The 20,676-nt window shown below is 38.5% G+C and overlaps 1 protein-coding gene across 1 annotated transcript in view; it reads right to left on the reverse strand.

Annotated features, from left to right (window-relative positions):
- Positions 1-5,952: 5,952 nt before the first annotated feature.
- The window catches only part of MOXD1 (monooxygenase DBH like 1), a gene marked incomplete at its 5' end in the record, with an annotated part of 69,401 nt that continues 54,677 nt past the window's right edge, over positions 5,953-20,676 (reverse strand). Inside the window, 4 exons of the mRNA XM_081140580.1 lie at positions 5,953-6,406; positions 6,794-6,962; positions 15,950-16,092; positions 19,712-19,771. Of these exons, the coding sequence (XP_080996706.1) occupies positions 6,239-6,406; positions 6,794-6,962; positions 15,950-16,092; positions 19,712-19,771 (540 nt within the window). The 3' untranslated portion in view covers positions 5,953-6,238. The remainder of the gene's footprint in view (positions 6,407-6,793; positions 6,963-15,949; positions 16,093-19,711; positions 19,772-20,676) is intronic.

Here is a 20,676-nt window from a genome sequence, read left to right on the forward strand (position 1 = left end):
AGATTGTGGTGTCAGTTTACAAGAGGGAAATAGTTAAGAACATAAACTTTAAGGAGCAAGATGAGTTCCATTTGGGATATAATAACTATTAAAACGAACATACATATAATTGAAAAATATGTATATAATGTAATAAAATAATATACAATTCATGTTATTTATGACCAAGTGGCTATGTCTAGTCCAATGTTTGGAGAACAGGAATTACCAGGATACAAGCAATGGTGAACCATGTGGAGAAGACAGAACCCTGCTGAGCACCAGCATTTAAGCCTGGAAGCTACAGAATCACACTTTGTAAGGCCTGCTCAGCATTGTTTTTAATTTTAAAAGTTGAACCAATTGGCTTGGACCAATCTGACTTGGACTTTGGCTTTCTGCTCTTCTTTGGCTCTGCACTCTCTCCGGGTTTTAGTGTTCCCTTTAAACTGGGCTCCATGAAACGGATGGAAACTTCCCACTCCTGCCCCACTCCCAAGGAGCCGCATTGACCAGGTAGATAAGCTTCGGTCCTCCCCTACGGAAAAAGTAAACAACTCAGACAGAAACCAAGTCATAAAGAGATGTGTTGACATACATGCTTAGCAATTTCATGAGTGTTAATCTAGGCAGCTGTCTACTGGTATGAAAGGAACCCAGCAGTCTCAGGAAGGCCAAGGGTGCTAGGCGTTCACAGGAAGAGGATGAGAGGAGAGAAACGCCCAGAGAGAAAACTCCAAGAACCTACAGGAGTCCCATTAAGTATTCAGTTGACTGTTAATCCATTCATGTGGAAGCCAGCGGGAAACCACCTGAAAGGATTTGAGGAAATCGTGGCTGAAGATCACTCGCCACTGGGAATAATGCTACAGACAATGTCTGTATTTCACAGTATTTGCACATACTCTATTTTGGAGGAGGAGGGGGTACATAGTTCATGAAATCTTATCACATGTATATATTTGCACAACTATCACAGTCAGGAAACAGAACTATTCCATCACCACAAAGACACTTCATTTTACCCCTTGATAGTCATATCGTACACCCAACCCTATTCCTGGCAACCACTGACCTGTCTTCCATCGCCATAATTATTTTGATATTATTATATAAATAAAATCATACATTATTAACCTTTCGAGGTTGCCTTTTCACTCTGCATAATGGCATTGAGAACTGTCCCCGTTTTGGTATCAATAGTTCATTCTTTTTATGCTGAGCGGTATTTCATCGTTGCCAGTACCCGTTTGTTTTTCCATTTATCCATTTGAGAACGTTTGGGGTGATCTCAGCTTCCAGTTATTATAAAGAAAGCTGCTATGAACATTCCTGCAGGTTTCTGTGTGAACAGAAGGTTTCCTTTCTCTAGTATAAATACCCAGGGAAGTGATGGCTGAGTTATACACTAAATGAATGTTTCACTTTATAAGAAATTTGCACACTTTTTACTCAACTGCTTGTACCATTTTACATTCCCATCAACTATGTGTGATATTTACATATTTTTACTTAACAGCCTCACTGGCTTTTTTCCAGCATTTTTTATTTTAGCTAATAGATGTACGGTGACATTGGTGTGATTATCATTCGTTGTATTTCCCTCTTACTGGTCTGTCAATTCTAGAAAGTCAGGCAACTTGTCCTATTTAGGGCCTGACCAAGTTTCGAGCGCAGGAAATATGTGCCGCTTAGCTGAGAAGATGCAAGAAAGAACAAAGAAAGGTGGGGAGAACTGGAAGGCGGAAGGAGAGTGGGAAGAGGGCACAAAAGAAAAGGTGAGGAATCCGTGGGGCCACAGTGTTGGCTCAAATGCCAGGCTGTCGTTCTGTCCGCAACACGACTGCTGGACCCTCCAGTAAAGAGAATTCTTCTATAGCTGCCTGGGCATCTGTCCCCGCAGTGGCACCCACATCCTTTAGAACCAAATGATGACGTCAGTGATGTGTAACCCCTTCCGTTCCTTAGTAAGGTCACACCTACCACCACCAGTCGGGAAGGAACACATCTTATTCCTTGACCCACAACCTTGTTCTTGATTAATCAGGCCCATTTCTTCTCGCAGACTGAAAGAAGACTCATCTGCTGTGTAAAGGGGACCTGTGTTAAATTTTACATTAGACTTTTTTCTTGTTAAACCACAGGCTCTTATTTCACACTGGAATAAATACTGTGCCACTTTTGTGGGTGACAGGAGAGCGTGCATTAAATGCAAATTATCCCGACAGATCTTGGGTGTGGCTTGTGCACACATACAGTGCCAACTAAGGAAATTGGAGGGGAGGCTGTTAGACTTCTTTGTAACGGCCATTACCTTTTGCAGGTACCTTTGTCATTCATTCACCCGAATACTCCACATGGTTCATCCCCTCCAACCTCTTACCCACACCACAGCAGTAAACAAGAAAGCTGAAGCTCAGGGTTAGGGAGAAAAACAGAGATTGTAGGTATGATTTTTTAAAATCTCTTATTTTTGAGATCTCTTTCCACAGCTAATACAGCACCAATTCCGACTGCCATAGGACACGGTTTCTTTTCACCCGCAGTGCACGTTTACTTGTCCTAATATTTGACATATATATTGTGTTCACTCATAAACGCAATTTAAAACATTAAATGAAAAATACCGTGAAAGCACTTTCTTTGCAAACTTCAAAGCATTCTATAAACGTATGCCATTATTTTTGGTTGTCAATATTTAATGAAGTTATGTAAAATTTTAAGGGGGAAACTGGCTCAACTCATGCTTGCATCCCTACATTTATAAATTCCCAATTTTCAATTTTTTTGCATTGCACCAATTCATCACTATTAGCCTGTGTCTATAGTTTCAAACTTTCCAAGGATATACAGCCTTGTCATCGTTTCTCAAATACCTCCTTCATGCCATGTAATTCATTTTAGTATATTCTTTTTATTTTAAAAAAGGTATGTTCCTTTTATTTGCTCTCTGTAAATTGTACTAATTTTAGATTAATTTTTTTAAAAAGTGTTTGTTGGAAAAATAAAAAGCAAAGGAGGAATAGACCAGTGAACACAAGGCAAGCCCATATTTGGTGGGATGTGTTTTGCAGTTGCCCGTGAACAGCTTGGGATCTTCAGAAAACTGGTTACAGGAACCTGGGCATCTTTGCTGGGAGTTATATGCCCCAAAGCTTGTTCCTTGGGGAATGTTCCTCCATCACCACATAGTACAGTGGTCAATGAGTGTGGGTAATGCTTCACACTACATAACTTCTCTTGGACCTTCAAATGCACATTTATATATTAAAGTCAGAAGTTCTGCAGTCAGCCTGTTAAACTTTGTAACAATTTTCCATGACTCTTTATGGTTTCCATGGAACACAGCCCGGCCAAGGGAGTTAGGGATGCTGCCGTGAGTCCATTCAACTGACCATTTTCTCCTCCTAAAATGCCAGCTTGACTCTGCTGGATTTGGATACAACTGTTGATCAAGGTCCTGCAGGACTAAGATGACCAAACTAACATATAAACTAGGTTCGTGGTCCAAATAATCTATGGAGAAGCGATGGTCTATGATGATAAGGTTTTCATTAGCTAAAAGGTTGCAAGAATAGTATTTTTTAAAAAACAACAACTCCTATATCCTTAATCCAGAGTCCTCAAATGTTACCATTTTACCCTATTTGAATGACCATACTCTCTTTGTAGACAGACAATAGATAAATATAGATTGAATTCTTTTCTAAACCCTGAGAATCTGAAAAAGTTGAAGACATATAGCAATATTCATCAAATGTCTCAAATATTTATTATTAAATGAAAATCGTCAAAAATATACAATTACTAAGTCTGTAATTTCAGTTATAGTAACTTATTGTAAGGAAATACTCATTGATATGAAAATGTTTTAATTATAAGAAAGTTAATCACAACGATGTTTATCATACTGAAAAACTGGAAATGGCCAGTATATCCAACAATAAGCGTTTGGTGGAGCCAATTGTACCAGCAACTATATCCTGCTTTATTTGCCTTTCTGTCTGCCACTAGTCATTGTCATTGGCCTAGACAGCCTTTACGAGGAAGTTCAAACTCTTAGTAGGTCTGCTGCTGTTGACTGTATCACTGTTCTCACTGCTAGGGCTCCTTTGATCCCGTCTGATACTTCTTCAGAGAAACTGATCACTCAAGACACCCTCAACCCTGTGTGGCCTTGATGAATATTAGTTTCATCATTCATGCTCCACCTGCATTAAGGGTCAAACTAGGGACCGCTGTACATGGTTTTCCCTCAGGTCTCAGGCAGTCCTAGCCTAGGGCAGATAATGTGACCTAATCCAGGGCAGCAATGAAAAGCTTGCTGTTCAGGAAGGTCTTTCAATGTAAGAGTAAACTAACTTAGAATATAATCGGAATCCTACTGATTATAGATAGATAAATAGACTATCCTAATTTCAAATAGTCAATTCCTCACAATTATATATATTCATAAGAATTCTCAGCAGAATAATGCCAGCTTTATTCTTAGTAGCATCAACTGGAAAAATAGATTCCGGTGGCTCCAAAAATTCAAACTTCCAAAAGCAGTGTACCCTTTTCTAGCCAGTATGTTTAGCTTCCTTACCAAGAACAAACAAAGATAAAATTACATAATTTCCAAAGGAAGTCATTTTACTTTGACATCTCGGATTTAGATGTTCTGAAGTAAAAATAAACATAAAATTTCACAGAGAATGTCTGAGATTATTATATTTCTTATATAAATATTTGGATGGAAAAATCATAGTCTGATATACCAATTATGAAATAAAAATAAGAAAAGTTAACTATAAAATATGCCTCATAAATATTACAGACATTTCATTATATGGATTAAATTCTTAGAATCAGGAAGGAAACACACCAAAACATAACATTTATTTAAAAGGCAATACAGTTAGTACTGAAGGCATTGCTTGCTGGGAAGAAAGGGCTTAAACATGAAATAGGAAAACGCAACGTGCTTAATCGATTTCCCTGGAGGCATCAGTACGGAATCACTTGCTTCTCTCAAGGCGAGGTACCACACAAAAATTTACCTTTACTTAGTTTATTCGTAGGATCTAAACTTAAGAAATGAGGAAAGGACACAAAACAAGGTTTAGCTGAACAATACAAAGAGAACCAAAAATGTCGTAAGATTTTCAATTGGTAACAATTTTATTGTGGAAAGTTAGTCTATTACCGAATATAAAAATAAATCTGCAATAGCAACTGTGACTCAAGTTGAGCCAGTAGGCAGCGCGTGTGACCCCGACGGCATCAGGGAGTCAGGGAGTCAGGGCGTCAGGGGGTCAAGGGGTCAGGGGGTCAGGGGGTCAAGGGGTCAGGGGGTCAGGGAGCCAGGGCGTCAGGGGGTCGGGGGTCAGGGAGCCAGGGAGCCAGGGAATCAGGGCGTCAGGGGGTCAGGGTGTCAGGGAGTCAGCGAGGTGCTGCGGGGCCTCGCACCCTCCTGGGCAGGAGGCTCACGCCATCTGGCCTCTGACCTGGAGCCTCGGAAGGGACCCGCCAGCGCAGGGTTTGCAGGGGCTCCATCTCCTCAGCCTGCAGCCACAGGCGCCCCTTCTGTGTGTCCCATGGCCTCTTTCTTTCTAGACAGTGATGGAGCTAAAAACCACTCACCCGGCCAGTGCTGAGCAGGGTACAAAAGGCCCGCGGGGTGGGTGCGGGGCGTTCGGGAGAGCAACAGGCTCAGGGAGCGAGAGTAAATGGGCACCGTGAGAAAGCACCGAGGGAAGGGGCCGCAGGTAGTTCACAGACCAGGACAGAGCTGGGGGACACCAGGAGGTAGGGGGGACCTGTGCTCCACTAGGGCCACACCCAAAGAGCAACAGGGGGGCAGAGACGGAGGGGAGGGCACTTCCTTCCACATTTTTCAGAGGAAAGCATTTCCTCCGAAATGAAGCCAAACCAAAAATTAAAAAAGTGAAATAGCGATTATGAGTGTTTAAATAAAATGTAACACAGAAGGAAAGAAAGAATTCTTTTACTTCCACTTGACCTTGTCCAGATTTTGACAAAGGTTATATTACGTCAGGCCAGCTTTGCTTTATTGGTAATGGATACATTTTCCCAGACATTTCTGAGGAAGAGAGCCCGGGGCCTCCCCCAGGTGGCCTGGCAGAGCGGGAGGAAGGGGCACAGCAAGGGTCGGTCTCCATGATCTTCACACTCACCCCCATGCCCAAAGTGTCTGTAACTTTCACGGTAAACGGCGGATTCGCGTGGCAGAAATCATCGCCCGAGGACAACAGAATTAGGACCAGGAGTGGAAGCTGCTCAGCAGGCCGCCCAGCGCAGGGAAGCACAGGAGCAGCTTGAGGGAGAGGCTTCTGGGCAGAGGGGACGAAGCCGAGGTGCACACCGAGGGCTCTGCTTTGTACGGTCTCTTTATAACTGGGGGTAAGGTTGTCATCCCTTGGATCTGAAAACGAAAGAGCAGACAATGCCAGTGAGCGGAGGACTGAGGAGCAGGCCTGCGGCCAAGCTTGCTCAGCCCTTGCACTTTTGCAGGGATCAAAGGGGTGGGGGACCGGGGGACAGGTGGCTGCTGAGGCTGTCAGACATCGGACAGTCACAACCTTAAGGGTTCCCAGGGAAGTGGAGAAGAGGCTCAGGCCTAGCTCTGGGATAGAAGAGATACAAAGCAGTGGAATTAGGAGTTTTGGGCCAACCCAAGCAATCATTAAATAGATCATGAGCTGGATCGTTGTCTTTATGGGTATTTGTTGCTTAGATTTTACCTGGTGTGGATTCAGGTAAAATGTAACACCTGTTTTCCCCTCTAAGATTAAAACAAAGCCGGGCTTACCGACCACTCTGCATTGTCCATCTTGGAGCATCTCACATTCACCTGCAGGCTAAGGACGAGCTTGTTGAAGGACAGACCTTCCTTTTTAGTCCATTTAAACTTATTCATCGCATCCATGAAGGAAAGGTTTTTATATTGTTTGGGGCTTTTGATAATGAAAGGCCAGGTCCTGAATTTAAAATTAAAAAAACACACAATTAGTCATATTCAGAATCAAAGCATTACATGTTTCCATTACTTTTCAACAGACCTCACACTTGTTCATTCTTACAAACATAGATGACCTGATGCAATGCATTGATGAACTCGTCACCAGTTACTAGAGGAATACATACCAAAGAAGGAGCATGAGACTTTGTAAAACATGAAATACCTTATTTTAGTAGCAGATGGGTATTATTTTTAGACAAATAATTTTGACTCAGAAAGCTTCCCCAGAGCCTCACAGTTCTTCATTTATTTGTTTTGGGTCTAGTTAACAATGAAGCTGGTAGGCAAACAGTTCTAAATAGTGAAATGCTAATGGTGAAATAAAGAAATGTGTAGGATTTTAAAAGGCACTGGAACTGAAATTTCAGTTCCATGCAGTTGAGAAGCCTGACCCCTAGTGGCTGCCCTGAGTTGGCTTGCTGACATGGAGATAAATCCAAAAGATCTGAAAATGAGTCAGTGTTTTTAAAATTTTACTGAGAGAAAAAAATATTTTTCAGATGATATGTTTTGCTTCTGCTTGCTGCTCTAAAAAAAACTCCCAAAACATATTAAATGTCCAAGAAAGAATAAATCATAGAAGAATCACAAGACCTGTGTGAAAAGATGCTCTTCGTTGGGTACGTTTATATTATTGATTCCTGAGAAAAGGAAAAGTATGTGCTGACACATAACAAAAATTTACATAAACTAATCCATGGACCTTCCAGCAGATTACCATGGGTATCTGGCTCCCATGACGCCCCAAGAAGATGTTCCAGTAATTACCAAACCATTAACCTCCAGTGGAGGAAGCTACATTTTAATATTTGATCTTCACAGTTTCTTCTCTTATACACATAACCTACTCAGGCACACTGAATATTATCTTTTTAAGTAAATTAAACATCCTTTATTAATTTTTTAAGTTATAAAGATAAATTTTTAATGTCTAAATTAAAATTATTTCCTCCATACACTAGTACGTAATACAGTGAAACAGCAATGCATAATATACAATGACTTTTCTATTCTTCAGTCCTAATTTCCTTTTTTCCTCTAATTAAAGTCAATATGTCTTTGTTAAGTTTTAAATGCACTATTTTGTACAGAGACTTTACGGATAAATGCCATAAAGAAGAGCATTCATCATCACTCTACATTAAGCATATGTATCAATGACCTAGAATCCATCACGTTTTAAAACTGAACATGCTGCGAAGACTTGTAGAGATGCCATTCAGAATCAGTATAAAACAGAAACTTGACTTGAAATAGGCCTATTATGTTTACATACAATGTCCTTTTAAATACAATAAAAGCTACACCTTGGTTTTATTAAATATAAAATAACTTTAAAATGAAATATTAAAAATGAGATTTGCTTTCCAGAAAGGTAAGGTATCCATGTGGAAAAAAAGGAAATCAACTTCCTAACGGGAAATACTGAGAGGGGAGTGCGGGAGGGTGGTGGTGGTGGAATCATCAGCCCGTAACCACAAGGTGGCACCAGAGTCTCTGCTAACGGCCTGAATTCAGCGGCCCAAATCCTCTGAATTTTCTGCAGACTTGCTGATAAGAATCACTACTGCATTATTGTACATAGATACAATCTTAAAAAGCTTTGCTGCTAGAATATATTAGTAAACTGGGTTTTTTTTTGACACGAGGTACAAACACTTATTAACTAACTATTAATATGTGGAAAGGATGTCAAAAGGGAAAACCCAGTGGCTCATATGTTGGAGACAGCACAGCATGACTGAGTAAGCTCAGGATGGAGGCACCAACCACTCTGAGATGGCATCACCCTCTCATGTCTGCTGTCTCCTTCCCAGTCCTACTAACTTGGTTCCGCTACATTTCTGCACATGAGGGCCGTATGTAAATGTCTACCCAGACAAACATTTTTAAAAGGGTATTGTTTATATATCACTGTAGATGGCAAAAATAAATCACGTTAATATTATTTAATATTTGACTCAGTTTTCTTTGTAAGTTCAATCTAATTCACAAGTTGATGTAAAAATATATACAAAAATGAAATAAACTTAGACTATCCAAAATAGCTTTGGAAAAAGAAAAAAAATGACAACTTTGGGGATGTACACCCTCTTAAAGACATACTATAAAACTATAATAACTGAGCGTGGTATTATATTAAGCCTAAACATGTACAATGATACAGAATTCAGAGTCCAGAAATAGTCAGTACATGGTTAAATAATTTTCAACAAACATTCTAGTGTGATTCAACAGGAAAAAGGTAGGTTTTTTTTTTTTTCATCAAATGCTTCTTAAACAACTTGGTATCCATATGAAAAATAATGAACCTCAGCATTTAACTCATGCCACACATACCATACTTATTTAAAATGTATCATCAACCCAAATGTAAATCCTAAAACTGTAAACTTCTTTCAGAAAAAAAAACACAGGAGAAAATCTTCCTGACCTTCGGTAGACAACGAGTTCTTACAGAGGATATCAAAAGCACAAAACAGACTATAAATGATACAATGGACTTCAAAAAATAAAGCTGAAAAAGGAAAATCAAACTACAGACTGGGAGAAATTATCCGTAAAAATATATCTGACAAAAGGCTTATATCTAAAGTATAAAGAACTCTTTAAAAGCATAAAAAATTTTTACAAATCAACAATAAAACAACCCAATTAAACAATGGACAAGATATTTGAACAATTAAAAAGGAACATGTATAAATGACCAATAAGCATGTGAAAAGAGGCTCAACATTGTTAGTCATAAGGGAAATGGAAATAAAACCATAATAAGATATCACACAACATACACACTAAAATAGATAAAATTGAAAATACAAAGCCTTGAGAAGAATATTAAGCAGTAGGAGATCTTATGCATTACTGGTGAGAATGTAAAAAGGTCCACAATTTTGGAGAAAATGTTGAGAGTCTTATGAAATAAATGTAAACTTAGTATACAATCCAGTGATTCTACCATTAGGTATTGACCCCCAAATTTGAAGACATATGTCCGTACAAAGACTTATACAATAGTGTTCATAGCAGCTTTCTTCATAAAAGCCAGAAACTGGAAACAACCCAAATGACTTTTTAACTGGTGAACTGATAAACAAACTTGGGTGTATCCACAGGGGAATACTACTCAGCGATGAAAAGGGATGGACTGCTGAGACCCGTACCAGCATAGATGAATCTCAGAAACCTCTAAGTCAATAAACAAAAACAAACTAAGCACAAAAGAGCACATACTATCTAACCCCATTTTTATAAAATCTAGAAACGATCAAACTAGTATAGTGACATAGAGCAGGTTCAGTTTCACAAGGCTTGGTGTGCAAGGTGGGCTTGTCTCCAGATAGGCCTAAGAGAACTTTCAGGGTGATGGAACCACTCTATATCTCGTCTGTGATGGGGCTGAACAGGTGTACACATCTGAGAAAACTTTCAAACAAAAATAGGTGCCTTTAATTGCATATAAATTCTGCCCTAAGCAATTTGACTTTTAAAATAAATAATAAAACAGAAATAAAAGCCTATCAACAAGCCAATGAAAAAAGACACAACATAATGCCACAAACTTTACAATCCAATTGTTAAAGAAGGGAGCCAGGAAATCTGATTTAACAGGTTACAACTCCTAATCCTCCTGACACCTCTAAGGAAATGGGTGCTGGGAACACACAGTGAGGGTGGGTCCCCCTGGTAAGAAGTGAAGGCTCGAAGGCGGCGACAGATTGGACAGCAGGATGTAAGACCCGGGACATTCCTCCATGGAGAGCGGTTCAGCCCCCACCAGTTAGGAAACTTCTCCGAATAGATTTTTAACAAAATTTGAGGAAGGATTAACCCATGCACTGGAATATAGAGTACACAGTCCCACCTCTACACCCACAGCCCTTTGCCATCAAAACATTCAAAAGCACGCACATAAAATATATCACCCAAACCTCTAACTGCAGTGAGGTGAGAAAGCGAGCTACTCCCAGGTTTGTTCAGAAGGAAGTCAAGAATTCACCTGTATTTTATCAAAGAGAAGTTTGAGAGAGAACTGACTCCGCAGAAGTAAGAAATAGCCCCGCACACCCAGGGCGCAAAGGAGGCTATTCCACACTCCAGGTAAAAAGACAGAAAAAACCTGACTCTAGAAAAAAATATAAACCCGTTATACTGGTGAGAACACCCGCAAGTGTTTCACGTAATAAACTTATTTAATACGAGCACGGATTCGATTTAAAAAGAGCTCGAACAAAAGATGGAACAACAGAGTGAGATGCGAAGGGAGACAGCAGCCCAAAGGAAACAAACTGAAGACAAAACATGAGCAGCAACTACATTTTTAAGGAGCAAAAGAGCACGTCTGAAAAATTTTAGAGAAAATTCTTGAAAAGAAATCCCAGAGAGATTAGGAAAAAGTCTGTAGATAGTAACAAAACTTCCCTGAAGTGAATATATGTCCTGAAAGGACACTCGGAGTTTCAGGAAAGTCGGATTCAGACGCTCGACGCTGAAATATGTTCAACTTCACTTACGTGCTCCGCAGGCAACGGGCCAGAGCCCCTCCCATGCACCGGAGAGATCTCTGGGGGGACGTGCACCCCAAGTATCGTACCCAGGCAAACGCCGCCCAAGTGTAAGCGCAGGAACCCTCGCGTGTGGAAGCACGCAGGGCGTAAGGCCCTGGGCGCCTCTCCTGATGGAGCAACCCGAGCGGGCGCTGGGCACCGACAGCGAAGGCCTCAGAAACGGGGATCACACAAAGACTCGGGGTCGCCACCGAATCCATTTGAAAAGTACAGCTGCACTAAACACTGTTAGAATTAGGGTTCCAAATTAAATACGAGCATTAAAAATCTTGAAGATACACAATTATAATATAAGTAGTAATTATTTGGAGGTGTAGACAAGGATGGTTGGAGACCATGTGAACGTGTGAACACCCTCTCTTTCTTTTATGAGCTAAAATTAAAACATGTTGTTTGGGGGCGGGGGGGGGAAGAAAAGAGAAAAAAAATAACAAAAACAAGAAAATAATCGACAAAAGAAACCTCCGACGTTTAAAAAGTAAAGAAAAAAATAAAAACAAAAAACACCAAAGAACAAACAAAAAAACCCAACCACGTAGTTTTTTAAATGCAGGTGTAACATCTACATGTTTTGTACAATCTGTTTTCTCAGCCTCTGTGAGCCCCTTTACTAAATGCTGTCTCTTGTGGTTAAAAACAACAGCCACATTGATTTGAAGTTCAACGACTGTTTAGTTTTAGCTCCGTACCTTTTTCTTCTGATAAATTAAAACCAAATTAAATTTTAGTGTTTTTGTTTAAAACAGTGAACAAGTTATAATTTTTGTAACAACACTCTATTCATCTTTATATTAATACCTACACAGAAAGATGTCTGCAATAACTTTCAACTGGTGTTAGTATTTTTTTTCTACCAGAATTTGAGGTGATGGCTTTTATCTTTAAAAAAAAAAACAAAACCTTTTCTGCATTACTTAAACTCTTTATAATAAGCATTTGTCATTTTTACACATTATAAACATAAAGTGATTTTTCCTATAAAGAAAAAGAGAAACACCCCTCCTGATTCTTTTTTAGAAACAACAATAAACACAGGAGTGCTCCATCCTATAAACCTGTCTGGAAGGGCACAGATGTGTGGCACTGCACAGAATAATTTATCTAAACTCACTATCTATTCTGCTGTCTAACCTGTGTGAGTTTAGTTCTTTAAGCCTTGCCAGATCTGTAGGAGGCACAGAAAAACTGCATCCCCCAGAACAGACAAACCCTGAAACAGGATGTAGTTGTCATTATTTTTCTACCAAGTCTTCCTCTAATCTTAGGATTGCTATGGAATGTTTCAAGTGAAATAGGGCACCTAACTAATTATTATATTAATAGCACAAAATAAGAGATTTGGGCTTATATGTTATGTGATATTCCTCTTCGGTACTGTGCCCTGAAACCAAATTAGCAATTTTCTTTTAAGCAAAACACAAAAAGCACCCAAACCATTCCTCTCTTTCTGATCTTTTAACCCGTCCCTTGCTATGTTTGGCCTTCAATAATATTTTTATCACCGTGATGATGAACTGAATTGAAAGTTTGATTTAAAGTCCAAATATATATTTTATAACATATGTTTTTGAAGAATAAATATATTTAACCTGTAGTTAAATGGTTTTATGTGGGCAATGATATCTCAACAGTGGTCTTGTTCTGTGAAGCAATTCTCCTGTCCTTCCAAGTGATGAAAAACCCAACTTCAGTATTTCCTGGGCGGGGGGACCGAAGGCATGGACACTGGCAAAGCTCACTGGGATTTGGAAACTGAGCATTTTCAGAGTCTTCGCACAAGATGAACACAAAAGAAAAACAAGACTCTATCCTAGTGTTTTTAGAATGACATTTAAGTGCTGTTTTGATTTTTATTAATATTTTATTTATATATAATTATTTCTTTTTAATAAAAGGCAGATATATATACACACACATATATATAAGTCATAGACCACACTACAAACCCCATCTCTGCCATTTTTTGTGAATTACAGAATATTGAACAATTTCTTAATCTCTCAGTTTCCATTTCTTCCTCTACAAAACTAGGATTGCAAGTCCTGCTCTACCAACTGGAATTGTGTGAAAAATAACTTACATGAAATCATGCATTTGAAAATACTTCATAAACTACAAACTAATTTGCATAAGCATTTTGTTATCTGTATATTAGTAGATCCAGACTTCTGTTCTGGTGGTCACTGGGTTGTCTGGGTAGAAACTCAGTAGAACACATCTATAAATAGTAAGTTTAATTTAAAAAGAAGAGTCTTTTTAGGTGATATTTTATAATCCCTATAATATTTAGAAACAAAAAGTAGGCCATCACTGTATTCTCCTTCAGCATCTGAATTTTACCACATCCTCACTGCTCTTTCACCCTCTCCTTAAATACAATCCTCAAAAATTTATGGGTAACTTTTGCCTAATTACATCAGTTTCTTTCATTTGAAAAGTCCTAATCATTAGAAAATTCTTCCCTATTAAGACAAAATCTACACTCCAAAATTCCCACTAGGCATCCTAATTCTGCTCTGTGGTGTTATTTTTTCCTACATCAACCTTAATATATCCAAACCAGAATTTTCAATTTTTTTCAAACAAGTTTCCCTACATGCACACCATTACGCCATTCACACGCCGTCCTTTTTCTGTCACTCTTCTTCTCTGACCAGTGAGTCCAGTGAGTGCTACCTTCAAAAGGCAACCTGAGGGTAACCATTTCTCATTAACTCCACTGCCAGCACCTTGGTCTAAGGCGCCCTCAACTCTCACCTGAGCAACCACAAGAGTCTCCTGCTGGTGGTGTTCTTTCCAATCTTGCTCTTCTAGAGTCTCAACAGCCAAACTGACTGTTTAAAATACACTGCAATGGTTTCCCTTTGCACTTAAAACCCTAAGTTCTCAGGTTGACTGTAAAGTCCTCCATGATCTGGTCCCACTTGCGGTCAGACCTCCTCACTCGTTCCCTCCTGTATTTCACTCTGCTCCAGCCAAACTCACCCTCTCGCCGCTCTTTGGACATATTAGCTTCATACCCACCACGGGGTCATTACCCGGACTCTTCTCTGCAGAGAGTACACCGGGATACCTTTGCATGGCTGGCTTCTCATCACCTAGGTCTCTGCTCAAAAATGTCACCTCCGGCCGTAGGTTGAACGTATGTGTCCACCCAAAACCCACATGTTGAAATCCTCATGCCCAATGTGATGTTATTAGGAGCCGAGGCCTTCCGGAGTCTCTGCCCTCATTTACGGGATCGACGGCCCTATAAAGCAGCTCGAGGAAGCTCCCCTGCTCCCTTCGCACATGAGGTTACTGTGAGAAGATGACTGTCCATGAGGGAGTGGGGTTTTACCAGGCATTAAGTCTGCCCACGCTTTGATCTTGGACTTCCCAGCCTCCCCACCTGTGAGAAACCGATTTCTGGAGTTTATAAGCCACCCTGTTCACGGCATTTAGGATACAGCAGCCCCTCTCAAAAGAGGCCTTCACCATCCTATGGGCAGCAGCTCCACATGTTTTTCACTGTCTCAATTATTTTCACAATATCTAATAGCTGAAATTTTATAGTTATATTGTTTATTTATTTATTGCCTCTCCCTTAATCTAGAATATAATCTCAAATTGGCAGGAATAATATTTATCTTTTGTTATTTTATCTTAAGTAGTGCCTATGATACACAATTGTGGAGATAGAGTTAACATAGCTGGCCTGAGGTTACTGTTCTTAGAAATGCCTACTTGGATGGTTGACATTTTGCTGGCGTCAGGGAATTTAAATAGTAAACCATTTCCTATATTAATATAAAACTTTCTCGAAATTATAAGAGTGACTAGACTTTTTGTTCAAACAGTATGGTTTATATTGAACACATGTTTTCTTCCTGGGAGTCTGGAACTTAGGTATTTGCTAAGCAGAGGGCACCTACGTGACCAGCCACCAATAAAAGCTCTGGGCCCTGAGTCTCTGGTGAGTTTCTCCAGTTCACAGCATTTCAAACATATTGTCACAATTTAATGCTGGTGGAATTAGGCACATTCTGTGTGGCTCCGCTGGAAGGGGTTTCTTGGGAGCTTGCACCTGTTTCCTGTTGACATTGCCCCATGTGCCCTTTTTCCTTTTGTTCATTTTTCTTTATGTCCTTTCACTGTACTTAATATTAACCATGAGTGAACCCTTTAGGTCCTCCTAGAAAAATCTATGAACCCGGGGGTAGTCTTGGGGGCCTTGCACAGAGCAACCAAGAAGCCACCTGGCCTCCCCAGTTGAAAACACTCAAATAGCACAGCGCACAAAGGAACTGCATAACCTGGTGGTAAACCCAGCGTGAAAATAACGTCCGCGCCGCTCGGAAGCACATCAGCGCCACCGCGAAGCCCGCTCGCTACTCACGTGACTGGCCTGTAGATCTCCTTGACGCCGATGAACTGCAGCTGCTCCATAATGTCCGGGATGCTCGCGCACCGAGCCAGGTTGATTCTTGGGTAATAAAGAAGGTACGAGAGACACATTTCACTCCTGGTGCTCAGCCCTCCCTGAAAACGGAGATGTTGCATTTAGAAAAAGTATGTTCCCCCAACTCCGACACAGCACACAAGCCACCAGGGTCATACGGTTCCTTCCAGTCTTACAATGGAATAAATCTTCCAGTTGAAAAATAATCTGAATGACAAATTAGTTTTTTAAAAGTTAAATTAAGGTACTTCCATAAAATGTGATAATATGTAACCATTAGCAATGTTAAAAAAATATTTTTATTCCTATAGAAAGATGATATTTTATCTAAAATATAACAAAAAACACATGTAGTATTTTAGAGATCTGTAAAAATTATGTGTTCAAATACATTCACATACATACATATTTCAAAATGTTACCAATGGGGATTACAGTAATTTTCTTTCTCTTTTTTTGTTTCTATAACACTTGGATTCTTTAATTTTCCTGTAATTAACAATGTGTTTTGCACATAGAATATGCGCACCAAAGCTATGGTAAAGAGAATTACGTCCTATTAAAAATGTATAAATGAAACTGAAAAATGTATAAATGAAACTGAGAAAAATGTATAAATGAAACTCACAAAATGTATAAGTGAAAGTGAAAAAATAAGACTGGCACATTTTAAATTAATAGAATTATTTCCATCTCTTTAAAAGTTGCCTTTCTTAAATAACCTCAAAATCTCCTTAAATTTCTGTTTATGTGATGTTAACTTCTCACCACAGTGAACATTTCAGAGGATTATGGGGGTATTTGGTTAACATGATACCAATCAGTCAGCTTGATATTTGCCAGGTTGCACTGGATTTTCTATAATCTTGTCCTGTGTGTAAACATCAGCAGCTGCATAGCACAGGGGAGACAGACGTATGTATTCCTAAACAATATACTGTTTACTTTTGCATGTCCTTGAACTTTAGATACATGACATCATAACTACATATAGCCTGTTGCAAGTTTGCTTTTTTCAATCAACATTACGTTCTTCAGATACATTTGTGTTAATATATGAATGAATGGCCTTAGTTCATTAATTTTCATAACTATATATCTTATATGGACATGTTATATTTATTTGGTTTCCTTTTGATAAATAATTGAGCTGTTCCCAGGTTTTTGTTCCGGGTTGTTACAAGTTACTATGACTATTTTACATAATCTTCTCCTGGAACATTACCTGCAAAAATAACCTCAAGGTTAAATCCACATAGGAATGGAACTGGTTAGAGTATATATCCTTCAACTTCTCTAGAGAATGCCATGGTTTTCCCCAAAGTGGTTTGATAAATTTATATTCAGCAGCATAAATGAGGGGTCCAGTTTCAATACAGTGGAATTACAATTTTAAAAATTGCCAAACTGGTAAGTATAAAATATCTCACTCTGGTTTACATTTGCATGACTCCAGTTTCAAATAAAATCGAGGATCCTTTCATATGTTTATTATCCATTTGGGCTTTTATTTCTATGGAATATTTTTATTTTTTGTTCTTTTTCTTTTGTGTGTTTGTGTTATGTTACCGATCAAGGAAATTTCTTTTAAATGCTGGATAATAATGCTGTTTGAATCTATATATTGCAAATATGTATATTTTTCAGTTTAAAACTTCTTTTCAATTACTTAACCATGTTTTTTTTGGTAACCAAAAGCTTTAATGTAGTCAATTTCATCAATTTTTTAACTCATAACTATAAGTGCTTTTTATGTTTTGTTAAAGAGTAGTTACCTACCCCAAAGTCATAAAGATATATTCATATATATTTCTCCTAAAGGTTTTAAAATTTGCTTTGAGAGAGAGAGAGAGAGAATTCATGGATATGGACAACAGTGTGGTGACTGTGGGGGTGGAAGTGGGTGGGTGGAGGTGTTAGAGGGCATAGAGGGGATAAAAGGTGATTAAAAAAATAAAATGAATTAAAAATAAAATAAAATTTTGCTCTTCACATTTAAATATTTAATCTACCTGGAACTGATGTTCTGTATGTTGTGCATGATAGACAGACTTTTATTTTTGGCATTTGGAGGTGTAACCGTGCCAGTATTCTTTAATGAAAAGTCCATCCTTTTGAACTTCTCTGAAGGCCACGTCTATCCTAAACCACCTTTCCATATGAAGGATTCGTAGGTCCGTTTCCGGGACCCCTGCTCTGGTCCACTGTTCTAACTCTGGACCCAAAACACACTATTAACCACCAAAGCTTTAAAATAGGCTTCATCTCCAGTAGTTTGTCTCCCATCCTGTTCTTTTTAGTAGTGTCCTGCCTATTATTAACACTTTGTTCTATGTAGATTTTAGAATCAACTTTCTCCATATAAAAGCTAAAACTATAAAAAGTGTTAGAAAATTAATATCTAAAAGAATACCTTTGCAGCTGTGGCTAGGCGGAGATTTCTTAATACCAAAATCCCAAATCATAAAATCTCTGAATTTTTTACTGAAATTATATCAAATTTATAGACCAATTTAAATCGGATTATTTTTACTTTCCTAAGCTTTTCTATCTATAAACACAGTATCTCTTAATTTTTTTAGGTGTTCCTGTAATGCCTTGCAAGACAGATTTACAATATTTTCCATAAAGATCAAACACAACTAATGCCACCTTTTATTTCTATAGAAGTTAGAGTTTTTAATTATATTTTTTGAGATAGTTTCTTATATATTAAAATACAATTAATTTTAGATATTGCCAATTTTGAGGTTTTTTTAATGTAGAAAATTACATACCTATGAATAGTGTTTCTCCTCTTTGCTTCTTCCTTTCTGACCTCATACCTCATTTTTTTTCTTTTCCAGTAAAATGCTGAGTAGAAATTGTGATAATAAATACCCTTGTATTCCTGATTTTCAAGAAATATTTCTAGTACTTCGTTTAGTTTGATATTTGCTGTAGATTTTTCATAGCCAATTTTTATCTTGTTAAGAAAATTCTTATTCCTGGTTTGCTAAATTTTCATTCCCCGCCCCCCCCCCCACGAGTGACTTAAGTTTTATGAATGTTTTGTTTTCTTCTCCAATTGAGGTAATCATATATCTTTTTCCTTTAATACAACTGAAGAATAGCAGTAATATATTTTCTAATTTAAAACAATTTTATATTTCTTAGTGAAATCCAAATTGGTCCTAACATTACATTTTTATACAATTTGACAAATTTGAGATTTAGTTTAAGATTATGCTAACTTAATAAAATGAGCTGCTGGGAGATGTGGTCCCTGGAAGAGGTAAGTACGGCATGAACGATCTAATTCTTGAATGTTTGGCAGGAATCCCCAGTAAGTCCATCGGGTCGGAAACCCTAAGGTCATGCCATTCATTCTTCCTTTTGAAGTCTTGATTCATCTAAGTCCAGACTCATGTAGATGGTGATCAGTAACCAAAGGTCTATTATTAATAATATTTGGTGAGGAAAAATAAAAGACCTAGGATAGCTTTTCATGAAAGAGTCAACAAATTACAATGCAAATATTACCATAGTATCATTAGCGATTCTGATAAAATGCTAAAACAGGTCTGATTTCATTTTTATGATGTTTCATGTTCAAGACATTCAACAATTTTTCTTCCCATTGGGAATGGTTTTCTTCTACAATCAAAGTTTATTCCTCTCTCTCCACAGATAAATGTTAATAAATAGAAATTTTCTTACCCAAGTCATCAGGGCTCTATCTTTTGTGTTGTAGCGACACTCGGTAATTAGATTATCTCCCTGAAACACAAAAGTATGAGCTTTCAGATTGGAGTTCTACGTTGTTTCATTTATTGAATACATTTGTAGGCAAACAGTTTAATTTGCTACGTGGAGGGACCAGGGATCAGTATCTCAACCCACTTAGACCCTCCTCCCAGCACACCAGTTGGGAAACTGAGAGAACACAAGAAAACTGGTTGGAAAGCCCCGAGATAACACAACACAATGAAAGAGAGTGTAGACTCTTGACAAGATCAATGTTTCTGGCACTTCATCTTTCTCTTCTCAGGGTGTATCGAGGAAGTTCTGCATGTAGAAAAGATAGAGCTATTACGCCCATTTCAAAAATCGTATATAAGTATTTAACTTTTAAGAATGATATAAGGGCAGAAAATTGCATGACGATCTTGGTGGTCACGGGATAAAAAATTTGAAAAAAATGCAGCAGCACCGAAAAACAAAAACAAAAAACCAACAAAAAAACTTTTGAAAACCTTCATTACTATAAGGCATAAGACTCTCTTCTGTGTCCTTCTGTATGACCCCAAGTATTGTTGCAAGTGGATTACACAGGACGGTATAATTAGCTATGCCTGCACACCTCTGCCAAATGAAAGAACTGTCCTTATAATCATGTTTACTGAAATGAAACTTCTGAAAAAATATCCTATGGAATAAGGAAACCTCTGATTTTACCATCACCCTAATTGCAGCCAAAAGTTTCAACCGGGGAGTCAATCAAGAAAAGAGTAATGTTAGTGCTGGGAACCCGATTTTTATTTTCTTTTTAAATCAACAACTTGAAGTGCCCCTGGGAATAGTAAGAAAAATGAGTTCTGATTTTGGAAAACAGGTCAAACGCATTCCATCTGGGTTTGTGCAACGCCCATGGTGGGCGGCTTTAAGCATGAGGGTACTAGGAA

The sequence above is a fragment of the Miniopterus schreibersii genome (genome assembly GCF_964146895.1).
Source record: "Miniopterus schreibersii genome assembly, chromosome: 6".
NCBI lineage: Eukaryota > Metazoa > Chordata > Mammalia > Chiroptera > Miniopteridae > Miniopterus > Miniopterus schreibersii.